Source organism: Alexandromys fortis, unplaced genomic scaffold (assembly GCF_014885135.2).
Source record: "Alexandromys fortis isolate MF-2015 unplaced genomic scaffold, M_Fortis_MF-2015_v1.1 scaffold_54, whole genome shotgun sequence".
NCBI lineage: Eukaryota > Metazoa > Chordata > Mammalia > Rodentia > Cricetidae > Alexandromys > Alexandromys fortis.
Window position 1 is genome coordinate 2,193,947 of NW_026067958.1, and position 21,309 is coordinate 2,215,255.

Genomic DNA, 21,309 nt, shown 5'->3' on the forward strand with positions numbered 1-21,309 from the left:
ATAAATTGTCACTCAGGGACGTAGTAAAGAAGATAAAAATCAGGACAAGCTGATAGAAATTAAAGGGTAAAATAGATTTGGGGTTTTAATCGGAAAAGGACTTGTAAAATTATGTGGAGAAAAGAAAAATATAAAAAACTGCTTTATAAGTTAATTTTATATTCTTAAATATTTTATACTAAATATTTTTAAGTGTTATATTTTAGCTTACTTGATATGCTGTACTTGTTTTTTAGAGTAACTTTTCCTTTACATGTAGTTGGTATAAAAGCTCAGTACATAGTAGACTGTCTATAGTATGTCAGTAGTCGTAACTGTAGATCCTTACCATTATTGGAAGGTAAAATGTTTTGTATTCTTTCTAATTGGATCATCAGTTAAGGGTTTAAATCATTTTAGGGGTACCGCTGGCTTTTCATGATGCTGTTCATATTCCACTACTTCTCCCTAAAAGATAAGTGATAACATTGATTAGATATTAACCACTTTAGCAATCTAATTTAGAATTGGTTATTCTGTCCAGTTCTCCTGTCCTATCGAGGGTGTTCAGTAATGGTTTAACTGCACTTTAATCCTTCTCCTACTTTTTGGAGACTCAATTGTGGAACATTTCAGCATTAGGCTAAACAGTGGTTTTGAATACATTAAGCTCCTAACAATTAGGGAACAGTTTGGGGCCTTGAGTAATGGGGAATGATGCAATTGAACCTGACAGCTTCAACAGTCTGCCTACTCATGGGACCAGAAATTTGTTCACACTTGGTTTCATCTCTCATCACACGCTGGGTATTAATGCTTCACTGGTGGTAGCTGACTCAGAATTGGAGTTGGTTCTCAGGAAAGTATGAAGTTTGAATCATGGCAGAGAATAAATGAAACTGATCCAGTCCTTGTCTAATGTTCATTATTTCTTTAAGAAAACCTTTCTGTTCAAACATGTGCTCATAATTATAAGTGTGTGTGTAAATAAAACTTTAAAACATCTTATTACTTGCATTGTATTTGAAGTCTTGTATGCTTTTGTTGTGGTGTGTGTATGGGGGTGTTCTTTTTTTGGGAGTCCTCAAGGGCTGCCCCTGCAGGGCTGGATTATTTAAGAAATATCCATTGCTGCCAATGACAGAAGTCTGCATGAAGTCGTCAGTTGTGACATGGTTTTGCTTTCTAACTCCTGTGTCTCTTTCTGAAAGACCATTTTCGGCCACCCGAGATGCTCTGTTGGTACCTTCCTGCGGGCTAGCTCTTGTGTTCTCCTGAGTATGTCTGGGTGCATTCGGATGGCTGCTGTCACTGCTCTTTTCACGAGAACCATTGGGTTCTCCATCTGTAGCCATGGGAGTCTCTCCTGTCTGTGTCTCTGTGGAACCTTCATCAGCAGCCTGCTTGGCCAGAACTGCCTGCTTTAAGAAACTTTCAGACTTGGAAAAAAACAAAACCAAAAATTTCTACATTTTTGACAATCCTGCCATATAGTCAGGGCTAGCTGGCTTTGAACTCCTGTCGCCTAAAGTGGTCTGGAGCACATCGTGTTTTATTAGCATTCCTCCTCTGCTTTTCCAGTGTTGAGATTACAGGTGTGACCACTGTGCTCAGGAGTATTGCTGTATTGTTATTGAATCTGCAGGTGAAATAATTCTTACAGTGAGGTTTTATGCCATCTAATGGTTCTTTGAACACTGTTTTTACTCGTGGATATTTGCCACAACTAGTATCAGCATATATAATTGATAATTTATCTTATCCAAGTTTATGGAAATACAGAAACCATATTAGTTTACAAACAGTATGCTCTTAAAAGTTTTTTATTGTGTATTTATTTTGTGTATTGTGTGGGTGTGCACATGGACAGTGTGCATGTGTATAGGTCATAATAGAACTTGCAGAAGGCTGTTTTCTGCTTCAGGTTTCAGGAATTAAAGTTAGATTGTCACACTTAGCAGTAGGCACCTTCATGTGCTGAAACATAGTTGTGACTGTCACAGAAATAAAATAACAAGCTTACTTATCCTGTTCCAGATGTTTTTATGAGCCCATTATGCATATTAACTATATTCTTATAGTATTCTAGTAAGAAAAGCATTATACCATCATTCCTATAATAGGAATTCGAGGGTAGAGAAAGTTGATGGCTTGCCTACAGCTTAGCTAGAAGCAGATACAGCGGTGATTTAAAAAAAAATGTTGTACTTTAAAAGTATATATGAAGTAGGGACCTGGAGATGGAGCTTAGTAATAAAATACTTGCCTAGCATATGTGAGTCCCGTGTTTCATTCCCAGCCCACAAAATAAACCAAAAAACGTTAAGTATATATGAATTGGTAATTTTTAAAAGTAATCTTAAAAAAAAATTCCTACAATTGGTGTGTCTGTACCACATGTGTACCTAGTGCCTGCCAGAAGAGGGAGTTGTATTCCTTGGGCCTGGTATTTCTAATATAGTTGTGAGTTAGCTGCCACGTGGGTATTGGGAATTGAACCTGGATCCTCAGAAAGAGTAACTCATGTTCTTAACTATTGAGCTGTCTTTCTCAGCATCTTAACAAATAATCTTAATAAAAATTTTGGAAGAACACATTTTTTGTTTGTATTGCTTTTTGAGGCAGGATTTCTCTGTGCAGCCCTGGCTGCCCTGGAACTCACTCTGTAGAACAAGCTAAGCCTGAACTCAGAAATCCACCTGCCTTTGTCTCCCGTGGACTGGGATGAAAGGTGCGTGCTCCCATAGCCTGGTAAGACGTTTTTGATTGTAGACAAAACTTTTTTTTTTTTTTGTGAATTCAATTGCTTTCTTATGTGTAATTTTTTTCTATTTAAAAATTTTAAAGAACTTTTGTTACAATGAAGTCAAACTGTAATTTTATCTACAGTTTTTCTTAAGTGTTAATTCTTTTTGATCTTGTATTAGCCACCAAGACAGTTATAGTTAAAAGCTAAGCTTTTTTTCTTTCTTTAATTCTTTTTTTCTTTCAAACTTTCTCTCTCTCTCTCTCTCTCTTGTGGAGGGGGGTGTTGCTTGTTTTTTTTCTTTTCTTTTTTTTTTCTTTTTTTCTTTCGAGACAGGGTTTCTGTTGTGGCTTTGGAGCCTGTCCTGGAACTAGCTCTTGTAGACCAGGCTGGCCTCGAACTCAGAGAGTGCCGGGATTAAAGGCATGTGCCACCAATGCCCGACTTTGGTTAGTTTTTCGAGAGAAGGCTTTTCTGTGTAACCCTGGCTGTTGTGTCCTCAAACTTAGATACCCGCCTGCCTCTGCCTTCCAAGAGTATTGGGATTAAAGATGGCACTAGTACCTGGCTGAAAGAATATAAAATTATGTTCCCGTGCTAGAATGTTGAAAAAATAGCCACTACTACATTTTGAAGGTTGTCTAAATCATTTGATTGCAGTGTTGATTAACGGGTTAATTGTGTGCTTTAAAACAGTTTCTGTCCTAAATGCACTGCTATTATACTTTCTAAGGTTGAAAATTTTACAAGTAACTATTGTATTTTGCCCTAATTTTTATTTTTATGAAGAAGAGTCTCATGTGTTTGCTTTTCTGTCAAAGGTGACCACGCTGGTCATCCCATATCCGCCCCCCAGTCCTGGGGTTGTAGACTCTGCCATGTCCTGTCTGATGTCATTCTCCGTGTTTATCATATAATGTATTAGACCTAGCTCTTTCCAGTTTGTGTGTGCGTGTATGTCTGTGCGTGTGCTCATGCACGTATGTGCCTGCACCTCAGCATGTGTATGAAGGTTAAAGGACAGCTTTTGGGAGTGTGGGTCCTGAGGATTGAACTCATCTGGTCCTGCAGACTTGACAGCAAGTTCAAGTCGTCTGGTCAGCTTAAGACCAAACCTTTCCCCTTCTTTATAGGTAAAAGTCCTTAGAGCAAGCCCAGCATGTAGGCATTCTGTAGTCACCAGTTTGCAAGAGCTCATCACAGATACATCTGTGATCATGAGCAAGTCCTTAAAATAGAAAAGATGTATTAATAGGTAGATTAGAGCAGACGTAGAGTTTTGATCTTAAAATTTTTAATAGGATAGACTAAACCCCGAGTTTTACTTATTTGTCTTGAGGTTGAACATTGCCTTGAGATCAATGTTTGTGCCTTTTATAGCTGTCTGATACATTAAGTTGTTAATGCCTTTTAAAAAATGTTAGATACTTGTTTAAAAAGGATTTAGATTACTTCAATAATTGTTAAATTTATTTTTAGTTTGTTGGTCTTTGAGTCCAATTATAAAATAATTGTATTTTATAAAAGTGAGCTTTTCTATAGATTGTTAGAATTCCTTCTAGGTTCATAGAAAAGCTATAACAGCAGTGCAAAATGTTCCTACATAAATTGTGACTGTCCTCTTTACTCAGCTTCCCTCGTGTGCTCAAACTCGAGAGAGGGCTTTCGGAAGTCACTTCCCTTACCTGGACAGAATAGAATGAAGTGCTGCAATGCTATAACATAGGGACTTGCTTCCAAAAAATCCCCTTCTTTATATCATACCTTCTGTAGGAGACTGTGATACATTGGTAATTTGCTTTCAGCATTTTGCTTTCTTAAAACCCATGTTGGAAATAAGCTTTAGAGAAGTGTATGTGTTAATAGTTCCTTTATTCCTGTTAAAGATTTTTTTTTTTTTTGTATTAAAGCTTTCAGTGCCCTTTGCTGTTACTTCTGTAGGTTAACAGGGATTTTTTTTTTTTTAGTCCTCTTGAATCTTGATACTTCTTTTTGTTGGTGACAGCAAAGCTAATTTTGGAGGGGAACAGCAGGGTCTTTGTTGTCCAGGCTGGCCTTGGGCTCAGTGATAGTCCTGACTCATGTTCTTTCCCTCACATTGATGTGTGTCTTAGCTGAACTCAATGTGCAGTGGTTCAGAAGCATCACTGTACAGAATAAAAGCACCTTCCTGTCTAGCAAAATTACTAATTAAAATTTCTCTTTGAAAATTTATTTTTCTTTTTGAAACACAATCTTTCCTTGTAGCCTCAAGCTTGTGATCTTCCTGCCTGAACTTCGTAAATGTTGGAAGTATAAGAATATGACATCATACTTGGGTTGACCATTTCTTGTTTAGATAAATGTAATAATTTTTTTAGAAAAAGAAAATACTGTAAATTTTTTTTTTTTTTTTAGCCATTCAGATAGTTTTGGAAATTGGTCACGTAGAACAGTACTCCCCCTCCTCCCCCTCCCCCAAGTTTACCTTTTAAATAGAATTTTCTGGAGCTGGCAAGCTGCCTTAGCTGTCAGGAGCGCTAGTTTCTCTTCCAGAAGACCCAGGCTCAATTCCCAGAAACCACATGGCATCTCAAGACTGTCTGTCTTTGCTAGGTGACAGTGGCACACGCCTTTAGTCCCAGCACTCTGTAGGCAAAGGCAGGTGGATCTCTGTGAGTTTGAGAACAGCCTGGTCTACAAGAACTAGTTCCAGGACAGGCTCCAAAGCTACAGAGAAACTCTGTCTCAAAAACAACGGGGAGGGGGGGGGGGCTGTGGGTCTAGCACACATGTGACCCACAGACTTACATGCAGACAAAATCTCCATACCCATAACAATAATGAAACTGTAAATTTAAAAGTCGACTTAGAATAGGCTGAAGAGAGTTGTGCTTATTCATTTGATCGTGGTTATCAGATGGGCCCCACTACTGCGCTGGACTGTGTTCTGTTGTGATGTTTACTGTGCCTGAGGGAGATAAAAAATGCTTTTTTTTTTTATTTCCTTTTAAATTTGAAGCTACCAAGAGTAATTATGAAGCCTGTGGCAGCAGGGTCCCTTCTTTTCACGAAGAGACTAGTAAGAGAGTTCGGTCTCTTGATTTATTAAGGAACTCAAAACTGAGAAGGTATTCCTGCTGGTAAGTTATAGAACAGAGACGGCAGCAAAGGGAAGGAGACCCACGTGTTGAGTGTCTTCTGCTGTGCAGCTGGGTGCTAACGCTCTATCTTTCCCCTACCCAGCAGTCCTCCCTACCCCTACCTAGCAGTTCTCTCTACTTTTACTCAGTAGTCCTCCCTACCCTGTGTGTCCCTGCTACACACAGATCTTTCTCCTCTCTTGCTGTCAACAAATCTCAAACTTTCTTCCTTGTAATTTTCTATATGTTTAGCTGATCTTTTAAAAATTTGTGTCTCAAGTAAGAATAAAAGGTTCCATGAAAAGAACTTTTAGGTGTCGGTATCTGAGAGTTGTTACTGGTGCCCAGGATGCTGATTTGTTAGCATTGTTTTTGTTCTTAGTTATTTTATGAATAGCTAAGACTCCTAAATAGTTGCTTTTGGAGAAGCAAAATGTCCCTTTTAAAAAATGATTGTTTATCTATTCCTACCATGCATGTGGATGTCAGGATAACTGTGAGTAGTCCATTCCCTCTGCCGTGTGAGTCACGGGAATGGCGCTCACCCACTAAGCTATTTCATAGTCCAAAAGAGTCATATTATTTTAGTTTATGAATTGTGTTTTAAGTATCCATACTACTAAATACATAGTAAGTATCCATTGTTGATCTTTAGGTTGAAGTTGGTTTTTCACTGTGGATTGATAATTTGGGGTATGTGTGTACATGTGTGCGTGCATGCATGTGGATGGGTGTGTGAAGAGGGTAACCTGTAGGACACAGTTCTTCCCAGTGAGTGGATCCTAGGAATGGGCTCAAGTCTTCAGCTTGATAGCAGGGGTTCTTACCCACTCAGCTGTGTTGTATGCCCAATTATTATACAGAGCTTCATATATAAACTTAATCTATATGTTCTTGAGAGGATACAGAAGTTGTTAGATTGACTTTACATGTTAAATGTGAACTGCAAAACGCCTTGGAACAATAGAAAGCAAAGGATTCTTCATCATGGAAATCACTACTATGGGTTATAAGACCAGTCTTCAGGGCTGGAGAGATGGCTCAGCAGTTAAGAGCTGTTAAGAGCACTCACTGGCTGCTTTTCCAGAGGTCCTGAGTTCAATTCCCAGCAACCACATGGTGGCTCACAACCATCTGTAATGAGATCTGTGCCCTCTTCTGGCCTGCAGGCAGAGTACTGAGAATACTGTATACATAATAAATAAAAAAATCTTTAAAAAAAAAAAAAGACTACAGTCTTCACCAGGTGGTGGTGGTGCACGCCTTTAATCCCAGCACTCGGGAGGCAGAGGCAGGCAGATCTCTGAGTTCGAGGCCAGCCTGGTCGACAAGAACTCGTTTAGGACAGGCTCCAAAGCTACAGAGACATATTATTCTCTAGGTATGTGCGTGTCACAGTCTCTTCTGAGCTGTTAGCCATGTCACAAGACCCCATGTCTCTTTCTGCTGTCACTTTTTTTTTTTGCTAGAAATGCTCTAGCTTTTTAAAAATGATTTTCAAGAGATTTGTTCTTAAATAGCTATGCTTTGATTTTAGTAATGAAACAGAGGAGTAAGTTTACTTTAAATTTTGTGATTCTGTTAAATATGACAATTATTTAGGGTAATAAAAGCTTTCTGTTAGCATCAGTATTTTGTATACAAGAGATTTGTTTCCAAAATGGCACATCTTAAAGGTCTGATATTCTTGGAAAGTGGGAGCCTATATACATCAAAGAAGGCATTTTTATTACATTGGGTTATGCAACACTTTGGCCAGCCTCCTTAACTTCATCTGTTTAAGGGTTCATTCTTCCTTATTTGGCACAGGTCCCAGTAAGAGGCCTTCATATTTGTGGTTAGCAACATGAATGAATCACAAACTGTGGAGGAGCTCTTCAGTTAGTAGAATTGGCTTCCTGCCAAAAAGACAGTGCCATATATGGGGTCAGGGCAAAGCTGTGATTGGTTGAGCTCTGGATTGTATAGAAACCATTCTTGTGATGCCTGTTTGCTTTCTTTTAAAACAAAAACAAAACACCACAAGCAGCAGGCTTCCAAGTGTACCAGAATAGGAAGTAACAAAGCACTATGCACGTTTTTCTGATGGTAGAGTTAAGCAATAGCAACATGACTTTGAGCAGTTAAAATACTAGAAGTTGAACCTTTGAATTCTGCAGTCTGCTTGTGATGTAGGAAAGGCAGCATTTGTTAAACATCCGTTGTCTACCTGCCTGCTTTTCTAAATGGTTTTATGTGATTAAAGAATTAGTTCTAAGTCCACAGGGTTATCATACTGCTAGGTTTAGATTCACTCCTTAAAAATACTGTAGTTTTCAAAAATTGACAGACATCAAAACAGTGTTTACTGTCGAAGGTTAGCCATTTCTGCTTGTATCTAAGGTGGAGACTACTGCGACTTAGGCGGTAACCCTCTAGCTATTCCAGTCGGATTCAGCAACTACTGTGCTTCTTTCGCTGCAGGCGAACGCCCTCTCTGGACCTTCTCTTAGCCAGGCGCCAGCTCATCTGTATGGCAGTAGATTAAATCCAAATCCACCCATGGCCGTTCTCATAGCACAGTCTGAAAGCAACCAAACAGGTAAAGCCCTCCCCGTCCGTGTACACTTTCTCTGTTAGTTCATTTTCTTAAAACAAAAAATAGAGAAAGAAAGAAAACCAGCTAGGGAATCGCATCTTTATTTTGCTTTTCTTTTTTAAAAACCAAAAGAACCACAATTTGAAATAAGTAGACGCCATGCTGCGAAGCACTGACGTGTTTTTTCTGTCTGAAATGTAACTGTTGGAGCTGAGCCGTGAGCAGGAGTGACAGTGTCTCCTGTGACTTTAGTGATAGACGCTTTCAGTCATCCATTCTGTGCAGTGCAAGGAACACAACATTGGGGTTTGCCAGGAAGAGCCCAAGCCTTTATTTGCATAATTCATGAAATTGAATTACACAAACTTGGTTTTAAAAATATCCTGTTAGGGGGTTTCTACGGTGTTTAGTAATCCTGTGATTTTTTATCCTGTTGGAAGGTTTCTGCGGTGTTTAGTGATCCTGTGCTTTTTTTTTCACCAGTTGATAGTTGTAGTGTTTGCCTCTTGTATTGCTTTAATTACCTCTGCATTTACTTTGTTTCATTCCATCTTTAAGGGTTTGTTGGCATGTCCTAGTCTGCCTGGGAAGGGAATGGCTTTACCAGTTCACAAGAATGGCTCACTCACCTGTCTTTACCCTTCAAGGGTCAGTGGCTACCTGACTTAGAGTAAGGGTTGGAGTGAACCTGAAAGAGGCCAGAGAGACTCTAAAAGACTCTGCAGGTGGAATGAAAGCCACTTGGGAGATGAAGATCTCTTCTATATCAGCAATATATTTATGAAGGGTTAAAATCATTTTAATAAAGGTTCTTTGGGTGTTTTTTTTTTTTTTTTTTTTTGCCCAATCTGGATATATGTTACATTTATTTTATTCTTATGAAGAGTCACTTAATTTTAGTCTTGGCATATATGGTGCTGTAGAAATGTATTTTGTGACTTTGTTCGGGATACAAGGTGTTAAAAAATACAGCACATGAGGATTTGCTGTGATAAGCATTCAGATTAGCTCTCTACAGCTGTGATTCATTACTTTAACCGTAGAAATTAAAAGTGGCTGAGGGGAGGGCAGTACAAATTCAAACCACGCTTCTGTGCTGTAATATTGAAAGAAATGAAAGAAGAGAACATAATCCATGGCCTTCTACGCCCACAAAAACGTGTACAGACGACGTTTTACACACCACAGTTCAATGGCTCTCAACAACAACATGCCAAGTCTTCCACTGTCATAACTGGGCTTGATATGTATTTTAGGAAAACTCAGAGTAAGAGTTTGAAACCTCTTATCTAGTAAGAGAGACACTTTATAAGCTCTGAAATATTTATACTGCAGATCAAGATCTCGGAGACAATAGCCGAAGCCTAGTTGGTCGAGGAAGCTCACCCCGAGGAAGCCTCTCACCAAGGTAAGCATTGTTCATACTGCAAACCATAGGAAAGGAACACTGAGATTGGGAATTTGGTTATCTTGAGCAGTAAAGTGTATATTTGTTGAGGCTCTACAAACATTTTGTAAATAAGAACCCTGTCTAGACTGTCAAGAAAAATGATTCTAAATTAATTGAAATGTTAATTTTAAACACGTTGTTAGATTTCTAAGCTAAAAGGAATACATTTTCATGTTTTTAATCAGTTTGAACTATTTACATTTGTATATTTAGTTTCTGATATGATTAATGCATTGACTTAGGTGATCATTTTTTATCATAAAATATCTGAAGATTCAGACCCAAGACTATCACTGTTGGGTTACAGTTTTGGCTAAGTTTCTTAGTTGCTACCCCACAAATGAAGCTTTTAATAAATCCCTCTGTTTCCTTTTAGATTGAAGAGGGTATAGCCAATATGTATGTGTTTGATTAATTTTCTTAGGTTTTAGGTGGTACCCCAGAATCCCCTAACACTGTTTAATCTGTCAGAGTGGGATTATGGAGTCGTATAGCTTCTGTTCTAGAGTGGGTGCCAGTTTACAGAATGGCATGGAGTTTATTCCATTTTCAACCTCTGCATCCTTCTCTAGTTTGTTTTTTTTCTGTGTTCTCCAGTTTTATAAACTATGCCTTACATTAAGTTGGTTGAGGGCAAAAACAGAAGGAAAAGCCAATTCTTGGTTCTTTTCATATAAGGAAGGAAGTAACTGCAAATAAGGACCTTTCCTATTCTGGCACAAGGAACGTTCAGGCTGACGATACATCCAGTCTTTAAGGGGCACATTCTTTGTCCTTATAGACACTAGTCCGGAAACCTCACCTGTTTCCTAATGGTACATTGAGTATACCTTCCCCACATAATTCCTGTAGTAAGCAACTGTATGTAAGAAGTAATGCTGTTTTTCCTTATTAAATTCTGGAGGAAGTATTCTTCATCTGGAAACCAGAGATCGGAACTACAGAATGAGAGAGTTATGAAATTGCTGGTCTGTAATTTTATATGTACTGTTAAGTTTCTTTTCAGATGAGACTGTTAATGGGATCTCGCTCCTGTTTAGTACAGGAAGAGTTTTCTTGTCCCTTTTAAACCTAAAACATAACACAAGTTATGTAAAATGTGTTCAGAATCCCTTAGTGCAATTTTGCTTTGTGAAATTTTTATTTTTTTAAAAACAGGCCATAGTACAGTGAATGATAGTAAATTATTTTCAGTGTGCATTTAGAACGCTACATTACTCTTTAAATATTAGCCTGGAGTGGTTCAACTTACCCTTCCATAACGTGTTCAGAAAACAGTGGCCAGCTCATGATGCTTGCCTCACGGCTTGAAGTCCTCATTTTAAGGGATTGCTATATAACAAGCACCAGTGCATTGCTAGAGACGCTGTGTCCCAGCTGTGCACCTGTGAGCACGCTACAGAAGCCCTCCCAATCCCACACCTCCTTTCTCCGTATTTGGAGAATTTTGTCTGTAAAACCACTTTGTAGAAAATGCTCATAAAACTTAATATATCTTTCCTGATATATTAAGGTAGAGTGGAGACCAGATACCAAAGATGGCTCACCCCCATTTGTTAATGTAAAATCACAACTGGACATGGGAACACTTTGTTCATTTTCATTCAGGAAACATTTATCTTGGAAGGGGTAAGCTCTGTTTGAAGAACTAACCTAAACATTTTAAAAATTAAAAATTTAAAAAATGCATTCTACACATAAAATTGCTTTGTACAGATCTTCCTCAGAACCGAAACAGGTTTTCATTTTCAATTCAGAATTGTTAGATTTTCTTTTCACTGAACTTGAGAATTTCCTTGGTTGTGAATTCAAGTGTCTCCCACAGTGTTACACTTGTGATAGTGTTTATATTAAGAAGACAGTGGTAGAACTTTCTGGCTATTTTAATTTAACGTGTATGTATGCTTTGCCTGCATATATGTATGTGTACCACATGAAGACCTAGTGCCCAGGGTGGTCAGAAGTGTGCATCGGGTCCTCAGGAGTTAGTTACCAATGATTGTGGCCACCATGTATGTTCTGAGCACTAAACCTGGGGCTTCTGCAAAAGTAGCAAGTTCTCTTAACCCCTGAGCTGTCTCTGCAGCCCCTTCCTCTTTCCGAGTATTTTGAGGAAAGTTCTCCTACTGTCTGTTTCCCGTATCTTATAAAGAAAGTCATACTGTTTGTTTGCAATCTGTTTCAGAGATTACTAGTAGTGTGTTTTCTAATGATTTTTTTTTAAATTTCCTACTGTGTTCAGCTATTTTAATTTCTCATTTAGGGAGGAAGGGTGATAATGACTCAATTATGGTTTTATGAGACCTGATACCTCTGCCATAGGCCACTTGGTACCAGAAAAATTTGTACAGGAAAAGGGGCTCTTGACATAATGCAAAAAACCAATGCACAACTACTTAGAAGCATTCCCTTCTTTTTTAACTTGAGAATTAATATTTTTGACAGATCCCCTGTAAGCAATTTACAGATTCGCTATGATCAACCAAGCAATAGCAGTTTGGAAAATCTGCCTCCAGTAGCAGCAAGTATTGAACAACTTTTGGAGAGGCAGTGGAGTGAAGGACAGCAATTTTTATTAGAACAGGGTACTCCTAGTGACAGTAAGTATTCTTTTTCTTGTGTCTAAAAATGGAACAGCATTGGGTGGAACGACATATAGATTAATGGATGCAGAAGAAAGTGTTTACCAATATAATAATGACATGATGGCATACACTCCGTCTAAGTAGTGGCGGTATGGTACTAGGCTTTGGCAGAGCTGACTCTACAGTGTTAACTCCAAACTTGTCTTTGTTACTATATGATCACAGACAAGGGTTTGGTTTGGTGTGGTGTGGTTTTTAAGTTCTTTATTCTCTTACTTTTGGAATTGGGAATAATACTGTACCTGTAACCTAGGGTTGTATGAAGGTAAATTACATGAAAAGTTGGGAAAATTGCTTTAAGTGCTTTTTGTTAGATGGTTATTGTTGAAACGCAGCATGGCAAGCTGCTCTTTCTCTGTCGTACTATACTTTGTTCTTGTCAGCTTGGGGAAACACAGTGTCTCCTCTCAGCCTGGCATTTGAAAATATATGCCTACTCCTAGAGATCTTTTAAAACAATTTATCTAGGGGCTGGAGAGATGGCTCAGCAGTTAAGAGCACTGGCTGCTCTTCCAGAGGAGCGGGGTTCAATTCCCAGCACCCACATGACGGCTCACAACTGTCTGTAACTCCTTTACAGGGGATCCAACACCTTCACACAGACATGTGTGCAGGCAAAACACCAATGCACATAAAATACAAATAAATTAAAAATATATCTAGTCAGGGATAGTTGGGTATCTGTTTACAATGGAAAGGAATGATAATTAGGCAGGCGTGGTGATACCTGTTTCTAATCCTGTCATTTAGGAGATAGACGCAGGTGGCGCACGCCATTAATCCCAGCACTGTGAGGTAGAGGCAGTCGAGTCTCTGTGGGTATAGAGAGTTCAGGCCTCGTCCAGGGCTCCTTGGTGAGACCCTGTCCCCCCGAAAAGGAATAGTAATTAGTAAATTTTATATTTAATTGAAATGTTCACCAATTTATGAAATGATATGATGTGCATTGTATATACATATCTAGTACTTTTAAGTATTAAAACTACAAGGGAAAAATACCAAAACAAACAAAACCAAAAAAAAAAAAAAGAACCACCCAGAAAAAGCAAAGTTGGAACAGATGAGGGAGAAGAGCAGGCGGTTGCTGTCACTTTGGCATGGGAGCTTTCACTGCTTTGTTTTAGGAAAACAAGATTTTTTTTTTAGTTGCTAGTGAGCCACATGCTTTAAATTGATATTTTTATGAATGGTGCCCCTGTCTAAAACTGCCAATCATGAGGAACTTTATGTGCAGATAACCTTTTACAGGTTAGCCAGAGGGTAAGTCTCATCTGGGCTCCCCTTAAGGGAGAAAGTTAGAGCTGTGGTTGTCTGAAGGCCCTTAGAGCTGTGGTTGTCTGAAGGCCCTGAGGTCGTGTTAAGCAAATACAACTTTTTAATACCTGGAGTTTTTAAATTGTCCATCACTGTGGTCTAACAGCAGTGCTCTTGATTGTCAGCTGGACGTCCCACCCTTGGAGGAATTAACACAGTATCTGAGGTGGTCTGGCGGGGCAGGAAGCTTGTTAACAGAAGAGGCCTTTCTCCTGGAAGAGAGAAGTAGCAGGGTGCAGATAACAGCGCTCCCTGCTGGGGAGCCTGCAGAGAGACAGGTTGAGCAGCTGGGATGGCAGGCTTTCTGCCGGGTGTCGGTGGCATGCTTGGGTTTTGTTGATGCTGCTGCTACTGCTGTTACTGTTTTGGGTTCTTGAGGAAAATAAAATGCCATCTTTTTTTTCTCTGAGGATATAAACCTACTTGAACTTGATTGGGTTGGGATTCTGTTTATTTGATCAATATTGGCAGCAAATCTTCAATGTGGCACGTCTAGGAACAGTCTTTTATGTATACACTCCTATATCTATCTATATTCAAATCTAGGAATAAAGCTCAGTCATTTGGTGTACAGAATTTCCACATTTTCATTTCATTTCTAAAGCAGTGATGCTGTGACCATAAAAGTCTTAGTCATGGGAGTGGAATTGCCATTACTGAAAGTCACACAAATGATTTGCTAGTTTTAGGAATGCTGAAATCATTACACCAACTTCAAGTTGAAAATCGAAGATTAGAAGAACAGATTAAAAACTTGACTGCCAAAAAGGAACGTCTTCAGTTACTGAACGCACAGCTTTCCGTGCCTTTTCCAACAATAGCAACCAATCCTAGTCCACCTCATCCGATACACACATTTCCCACACAGACTGGTGAGTGTTGAAGGAAATGTTACCTACATAAGCAACAGTAGCTGGTTACCAGTTATGTGAAGAGGTAGGAAACAAATGGTGGGTTATTTCTGCGGGACATAGACAATCCCTGTTAATTGTCTTGAGTTTGTTTTCACTTCAGTGCATAGTTTAATGATAAAATTTATTTAAATGATCTCATAATTGACTTAAAGCTACAGTATTCAACACTACCCGTGCCCCATTGTAATTAGTTTCAGGAATAACAGGACTGTAGGCTTCAGTATATGTTTTTAAAATAGCCTTTAATTTTACACATAATACAATTAATTTAACAGGGTATTTTTTTTTTTTATCTTTTACTCTTTTTAGCTCCTACTACGGATTCATTGAACAGCAGTAAGAGCCCACATATAGGAAACAGCTTTTTACCTGACAATTCTCTTCCTGTATTAAATCAGGTAAATTTTGTGTGTGTGATTATATTCGTTTGTGTGTTTTATTTGTGAATAGTAGCATATTACACTTGATTTTAAATTATTTTAAACAGTTTTGATGTGCTCTTTCCCATGTGTGTTTTTCTTTTTTCTTACATTAGGACTTAGCGTCCAGCGGACAGAGCACCAGCGGTTCTTCTGCTCTTTCTACCCCCCCTCCTGCTGGGCAGAGTCCAGCTCAGCCAGGCTCCGGAGTTAGCGGGGTTCAGCAGGTCAATGGTGTGACAGTAGGGGCGCTGGCTGGTGGAATGCAGACTGTAACATCCACCATTCCTGCTGTGTCTGCAGTTGGTGGAATAATTGGAGCTTTGCCAGGGAACCAACTGGCAATTAATGGCATCGTAGGAGCTTTAAATGGCGTGATTCAGACCCCTGTCACAATGTCCCAGAACCCTGCCCCCCTCACCCACTCCAGTGTACCACCTAATGCGGCTCATCCAATGCCGGCAGCTGCACTGACTAACAGGTAAGAAACTGACTTCAATGGAGTTTTTTATTATTTTTCTTTTGTTTTATTTTCCATGCAACATGTTACCAGTGTTGCCTTGTTCTGGATTAGGAGTTTCAATGTATTTTATAGATGTTCTCTAGGAAAAATGGCTACCCAGTCTCATTGAGTAAGTTAGTGCTTGTTACTCATTGTAATTTTTAGACTGATAAAATTCAATTAAAAATCAGTTTCAGTAACATAATATATACATTCCATGTTGAAAATGTCATTCCCGTTTTGTGATATGTGGCTTTAAATGTTACTGTATGTTTTTAAAGATTCATTTATTTATTGTGTATGCAATATTCTGCCTACATGCATGCCTGCAGGCCACAAGAAGGCACCAGATCTCATTACAGATGGTTGTAAGTCACCATGTGGCTGCTGGGAATTGAACTCAGGACCCTTAGCAGGCGATGCTCTTAACCACTGAGCCATCTTTCCAGCCCCCTAAATGTTACTCTTTCTTATCCCTTCCTTCTGCATATGTGTATTTTACTCTGCAAAGGTATTATTATGGCAGACACATGATATTGGTTCTGCAAGATTTAGCAGCACAATTTTGATATTCTCTAATCAAACTTTTGATATTCTCTAATCAAAGATTTTGATGAAGCAAGGGATAGATGATTATTACATATACTTTATTACAAACCCATAAATTGTTTTTGTGCGTATTTAAAGCGACTTCTTGGCAGTGCGTTTCTTCTGCTTTGTTGTATACATGTGTATAGAAAAAAGAATGATTTGTGCATAATGAAGTGTTGTAGGTAAAGCTGAGTTTGTTAAATGCCTACTGGAAAGGCTGCCTTTGACGTCATCCCTGAGAAGTAAGGGTTGCAATGGTTTTTCAGTGCCTCGGGGCTAGGACTCCTGTCCGACCAACAGAGACAGATGTTCATCCAGCAGCAGCAGTTCCAGCAGCTGCTAAACTCCCAGCAGCTCACACCCGTAAGTTCTTTGAGATTTTTTTCTTTCTTTTTTTTTGTTAGAGTCTGGTACTATAGACTATAATAGATGTTGATTGTGGTAAAGACCCCTCTGTTGTGAATGTCTATCCATAAAATTGCCTTACCCTTTGACATAACCTATACCATCACATTTGTTGATTGTTTTACAAATGTTAGAACAGTATTGTAGGGCTCACTAGGCTCTGGGATTGGAAGCAAGCTGTATCTTCCTGGTGGTTCACTCTGAGAGGGGAGGTAATGAGTACACACTGTTTTGTTGGTGATAAATTCCAAAAAGTCAAATGAAATAGGATTAGGGCTTTTAAATGGTCCAAGGGATGAAGTAAGGTGAGGGCCATTTTACTTTTTATGGTGTTGGGAGTAGAACCTAGGGCCTCAGTGTGATAGGCTTGCTGGACTAGCATTCTATTACGGCTCTCCATCCCGAGTTCGAGTTTTAGACGGACTGGTCCAAGCTTCTTGGGAGATGGCATTTGAGCCATCATTCTGCCGCCTCTCTCTGATAGTTCGATCAGTGGTGCTGATCCTGGTTCATTCATGCCCTAGTTTTTCTTTCTTTCTTAAAGGATTCATTGGAGAATATTGAACTTGAGCAATGATATATGATAGTGATCAAGGGTTTAGAAAGATTAGTTGCTGTATGGAAACTGTTTTAGGAGGGAAGAAAGATGGGCTCAACAGAAATAGGAATCACAAACAGTTTGTATCCTGATACAGTGCCATCTCTGGTAAGATATCTGTAGGATTGTATATTTTGCTGATAAGAAGAAAAAGAGGAACCTTGAACCATTGGGTGCTGATTTTTACAGACATGTAGAGGAATAGAAAGGAAGTCATTGTCCTGAGAAGTAGTAATTCCATTATTACATACAGTTCATCCTTCAGACCCATGGGTCCCCATCTGTTGTTTCCTTTGTTTTCAAATCAAAAAGATTTTAAAAAAAAATGTGCATTTGTTCTGAATTGTTTTTGCTACAATTCCCTGACAACACTGTGTAGCTATACATTATTATTTATTTTCTTTGTATTCTAGCAATGGTTTTGAAGTGTATGGGAGAATTACACAAATTAAATACAGACACTATGCCTCTTTTTGGAGACAGTATTGATATGTATCTCTAGCTGGCTTCAAATTCATAGTCCTCTGTTAGCCCCTAAAGTGCTGCGATTTCAGGCATGTGAAAAACTTAGCTTCTTAACCATGTCCTAAAAATGTAAGATAAAGTATACTTCTAATGTTTTAGTGTATGGGATAGGATAGCACATGCCTGTAATCCTAGCACTTGGGAGTGGAAGCCAGACTAACCATATGAGACAGTTTTAGAAACCAAAATCCCACCCTCGTGTTGGCCCCTATCGCTACCACCATTTGTCCCCGCACAGATGGTGACAGACTTCTAAGTCCAGTGGTCATTTCCCTGTGTCTTCCTGACCTGGCAGTCAACTTCTGACAGTCGTCATTCCCTCCAGCTGCTGCGACATCACAGTCCTACCTGGCTAGTCCGTTTTGTTCCCCTTTTGGATCTTCTTCTCCTCTTCAGCCTTCTTAGCTAAAAAAGATCAGCAATGCCCTTCACTCTCAGGTGTTTCAGAGTGGTCCATGTGCAGATGTAGGCGTCTTCAGATTAGACCTCTGTCTAGAGCATTCCACTCTGGATCTACCTGCTTACTTCATAGCTGCCCTTGCACTCACAGCTCCTAGAGTGAGCTACCGCGCTTGGCTGCCCCACTCGCCCCAAATCCATTCTTGCGGTTGCTTAAGTCAAAAACTGTAGTCATTTTTTTACATACTCCAGTGACTCCATCAAGTAATCCCTTCTCATTTCACTGGGTGTGATGGGGCACACACCGTTTAATCCCAGCGTTCAGGAACAAAGGTAGGCACTCTATATAATGAGTTTCAGGTAGGACAGGGCTGTATAGTGAGACCATGTCTGTCCTGACCCCCAACTCAACTTTCTCCTGACTTCCCAGCTGCCCTCTCCTGGTCTAAGTGGGAGCCCTGCATTCTTTTCCCTCCTTAACTGCTGGCCAGCACTGCCTGCCAGCCTCATTGGGCTCTTGTAGGTACAGACTGTTTCTTCACAAGGTCTCACTGAGAACCTAGAAATGTTCCTTATCCACTTGCCAGTGTCCTCCAAGTCTTTGTCCTATGTTAACTTGACAGACCTGCCCTGACTACTTAATGCATTCTCATGGACTTTGTCTAGCATTGTTTCTCATTCCCTAGGCGGGCAGGGACACCGCCATCACATTTCCCAAACAGCTAATTACAGTGTCTAGTCATCAGCATCCAGGAAATCTGTTGAAAGGAATTTATGCTTGCTGAAAAGAAGAATCCAAAACTACAGCAAGAAAATACTTGTTAAGAATGAATAGCAACTTTTAGATATGTTAGAAAAGAGTTAATGGCAGGGTTTGGCCCATGGGAAGCAGGTGTAAAGTAGCTAGCTAATCGCAGTGTGATTGCCTGCTGCAGTTTGTCCCTCTGGTGCTGTGACAAAACACTGACCCAAGCAATGTACGGAAGAAAGGGCTTATTGTATGTAGTCCACAGGTTTACCATCCAGGCAAACACAGCAGGAACTCTGCTTGCTGGCTTATTCCTCTTAGCTTGTCCAGCCTGCTTTCTTTGTCTTGGGATGCCACTCTCTTCAGAGCCTGGACCCTCCTACATTAGTCACTAGCCAAGAAAATGCCCAACAGACTTGCCTGTAGGCCAGTCTGACAGAGGTATCTTCTGAGTTAAGCGTCTCCCTTCAGATAACATGCTTGTGTGTGAACCAGAACCAAAGCAGCCCAGTGCTCGACTGCTACTGTTCCCATTCTGTGTTCACGATGGACAGCCTCATTTCTCCTATCTTTACTTTGCTGTGTTTTAAAAATGGTCAATTCTCAGGTGGTCCTGGGGATTTCGGTAAATGGTTATCTGCCAGTGCAATTGTTTTTCTAGAAGCAGCTATTTATTTATTCATTCATTTATCCAAACATTTATTCTGAATAGGCTCCATCATATAACCCTGGCTGGCAGAGCACTACATAGACCAAGCTAGCCTGGAAATTCATAGAAATCCGTCTGCTTCTGCTTGTCGAATGCTGGAATTAAAGGCCTGTGCCATCACACCCAGCTCTTACAGCTCTTTCTTACTAGTGTGAATGTGATTTACTTTTAAATAATACTGTAAAAGAAAGAAATAGAAAAGGAATGTTTTGCTGACAGTTGTACCCTCTGCCTGAAGCTCATCTTCTCTTTTTGTTGAAGGAACAGCACCAGGCCTTTCTGTACCAGCTAATGCAGCAGCAGCACCACCCACCTGAGCTCCAGCAGCTCCAGCTCCCTGGGCCCACGCAGATCCCCATCAACAACCTCCTTGCAGGCACTCAGGCACCCCCACTTCACACGGCCACCACCAACCCCTTTCTCACCATCCACGGGGACAACACAAGTCAGAAAGTCACAGTAAGTATGTTTCATGAGATACTGTGGGAGGCAAGGATCCTAGTGAGCACAGATGGGTGGGTGCTCTTTAATCAATGTTTTCTCCAGCAACTGGATATTGTAAATAGAAGGTCTAAGCCAATTGGATTTCCATATAAGGTTTGAAGGCATTTTCCTAAATGTTTTAGTTAGCAAGATATGAGATAGCCCATTCAAAACAGATTATTTAAAACGAGATTTTAATTTAATTTAAAACGAGAATTTTTATCCCTTCAATTTTATGTGTTTAATTATTTTGTTCCAACATGCTTTTTTAAATGATGTTACATATTTGATGTGGTAAATATACAAAATTAGGGCAGTATTCTGAACGTGGCACAGTGTTTTTAAGGAATCTGTACAGAGAGGTGACTGCAGTACTTGAGGGTATCCAAAGCCCCACAGCCACAGCTGCTTATAACTCCAGCTCCAGGAGGGCCGTGCCCTTCCCTGGCTCCTGTCGGCACCTGCACACACGCATAAACCTACACACAGTTGTGCACATACATAAATTTAAATCTAAAAAAAATTAATTGTGATTACAATTTTAATAGAATATAAAACTTGAATGTATTGATTTTATGATTTGTAAGTCATAGCATCTGGCCCTTTGGCTGAAGACAGGTGAGACTGCACGAACAGCTGCACACAGGAGCTGGGTTAGGGCTGCTTCCCTGAGTTAGACCCCCCTACCCCAGGTGAGGACAGATGCCCAGTAGAGAAGGGAAGCCAGGTCAGGAGCCAGAAGGAGGAAGAGGCCTGGAGGTTGGGTGGGCAAGGACTAGGAATGTTAGCACTGGTATTGCGTGCTCCATTGCTTTGAGATTCCTCTCTTGTTGTAATGCCAGCCTTCAGACATTGCTGTTCATTTAGTAATGAATACTGCTTCAAAATCTGGGTTAGCTGTTGAGAGTCCTTTGTATTTGTCCTCTTGCTGTGCCTGCTTCCTGAGTGTGAGTACTGTCACCATGGATCTTGTCCCCTTCTCCATCAGTGATTCTGTGTTTATGTGTTTATGTGTGTGGACGTTTGATGCTATCTCCCATTGCTGTTGCTAATGGATATGTTCCATATTTAAAATAGATTAATTATAAGCCAGTTCTCCCCAAGTTATGCAATATGAAATACTTTAAATGAAAGAATCACAATAAATAATTGGAGAATAACCATCCTCCTGGGGTGTTTACA

At 39.8% G+C, this 21,309-nt stretch overlaps 1 protein-coding gene across 15 annotated transcripts in view; it reads left to right on the plus strand.

Annotated features, from left to right (window-relative positions):
- The window catches only part of Mllt10 (MLLT10 histone lysine methyltransferase DOT1L cofactor), a 151,724-nt gene that overhangs the window by 128,043 nt on the left and 2,372 nt on the right, over nucleotides 1–21,309 (plus strand). For all 15 annotated transcript variants that reach the window (XM_050152650.1, XM_050152648.1, XM_050152651.1 and 12 more), the window contains 8 exons: nucleotides 8,311–8,428; nucleotides 9,761–9,833; nucleotides 12,321–12,475; nucleotides 14,518–14,706; nucleotides 15,058–15,146; nucleotides 15,284–15,648; nucleotides 16,527–16,623; nucleotides 19,906–20,103. In XM_050152650.1, coding sequence (XP_050008607.1) covers nucleotides 8,311–8,428; nucleotides 9,761–9,833; nucleotides 12,321–12,475; nucleotides 14,518–14,706; nucleotides 15,058–15,146; nucleotides 15,284–15,648; nucleotides 16,527–16,623; nucleotides 19,906–20,103 — 1,284 coding nt within the window. The remainder of the gene's footprint in view (nucleotides 1–8,310; nucleotides 8,429–9,760; nucleotides 9,834–12,320; nucleotides 12,476–14,517; nucleotides 14,707–15,057; nucleotides 15,147–15,283; nucleotides 15,649–16,526; nucleotides 16,624–19,905; nucleotides 20,104–21,309) is intronic.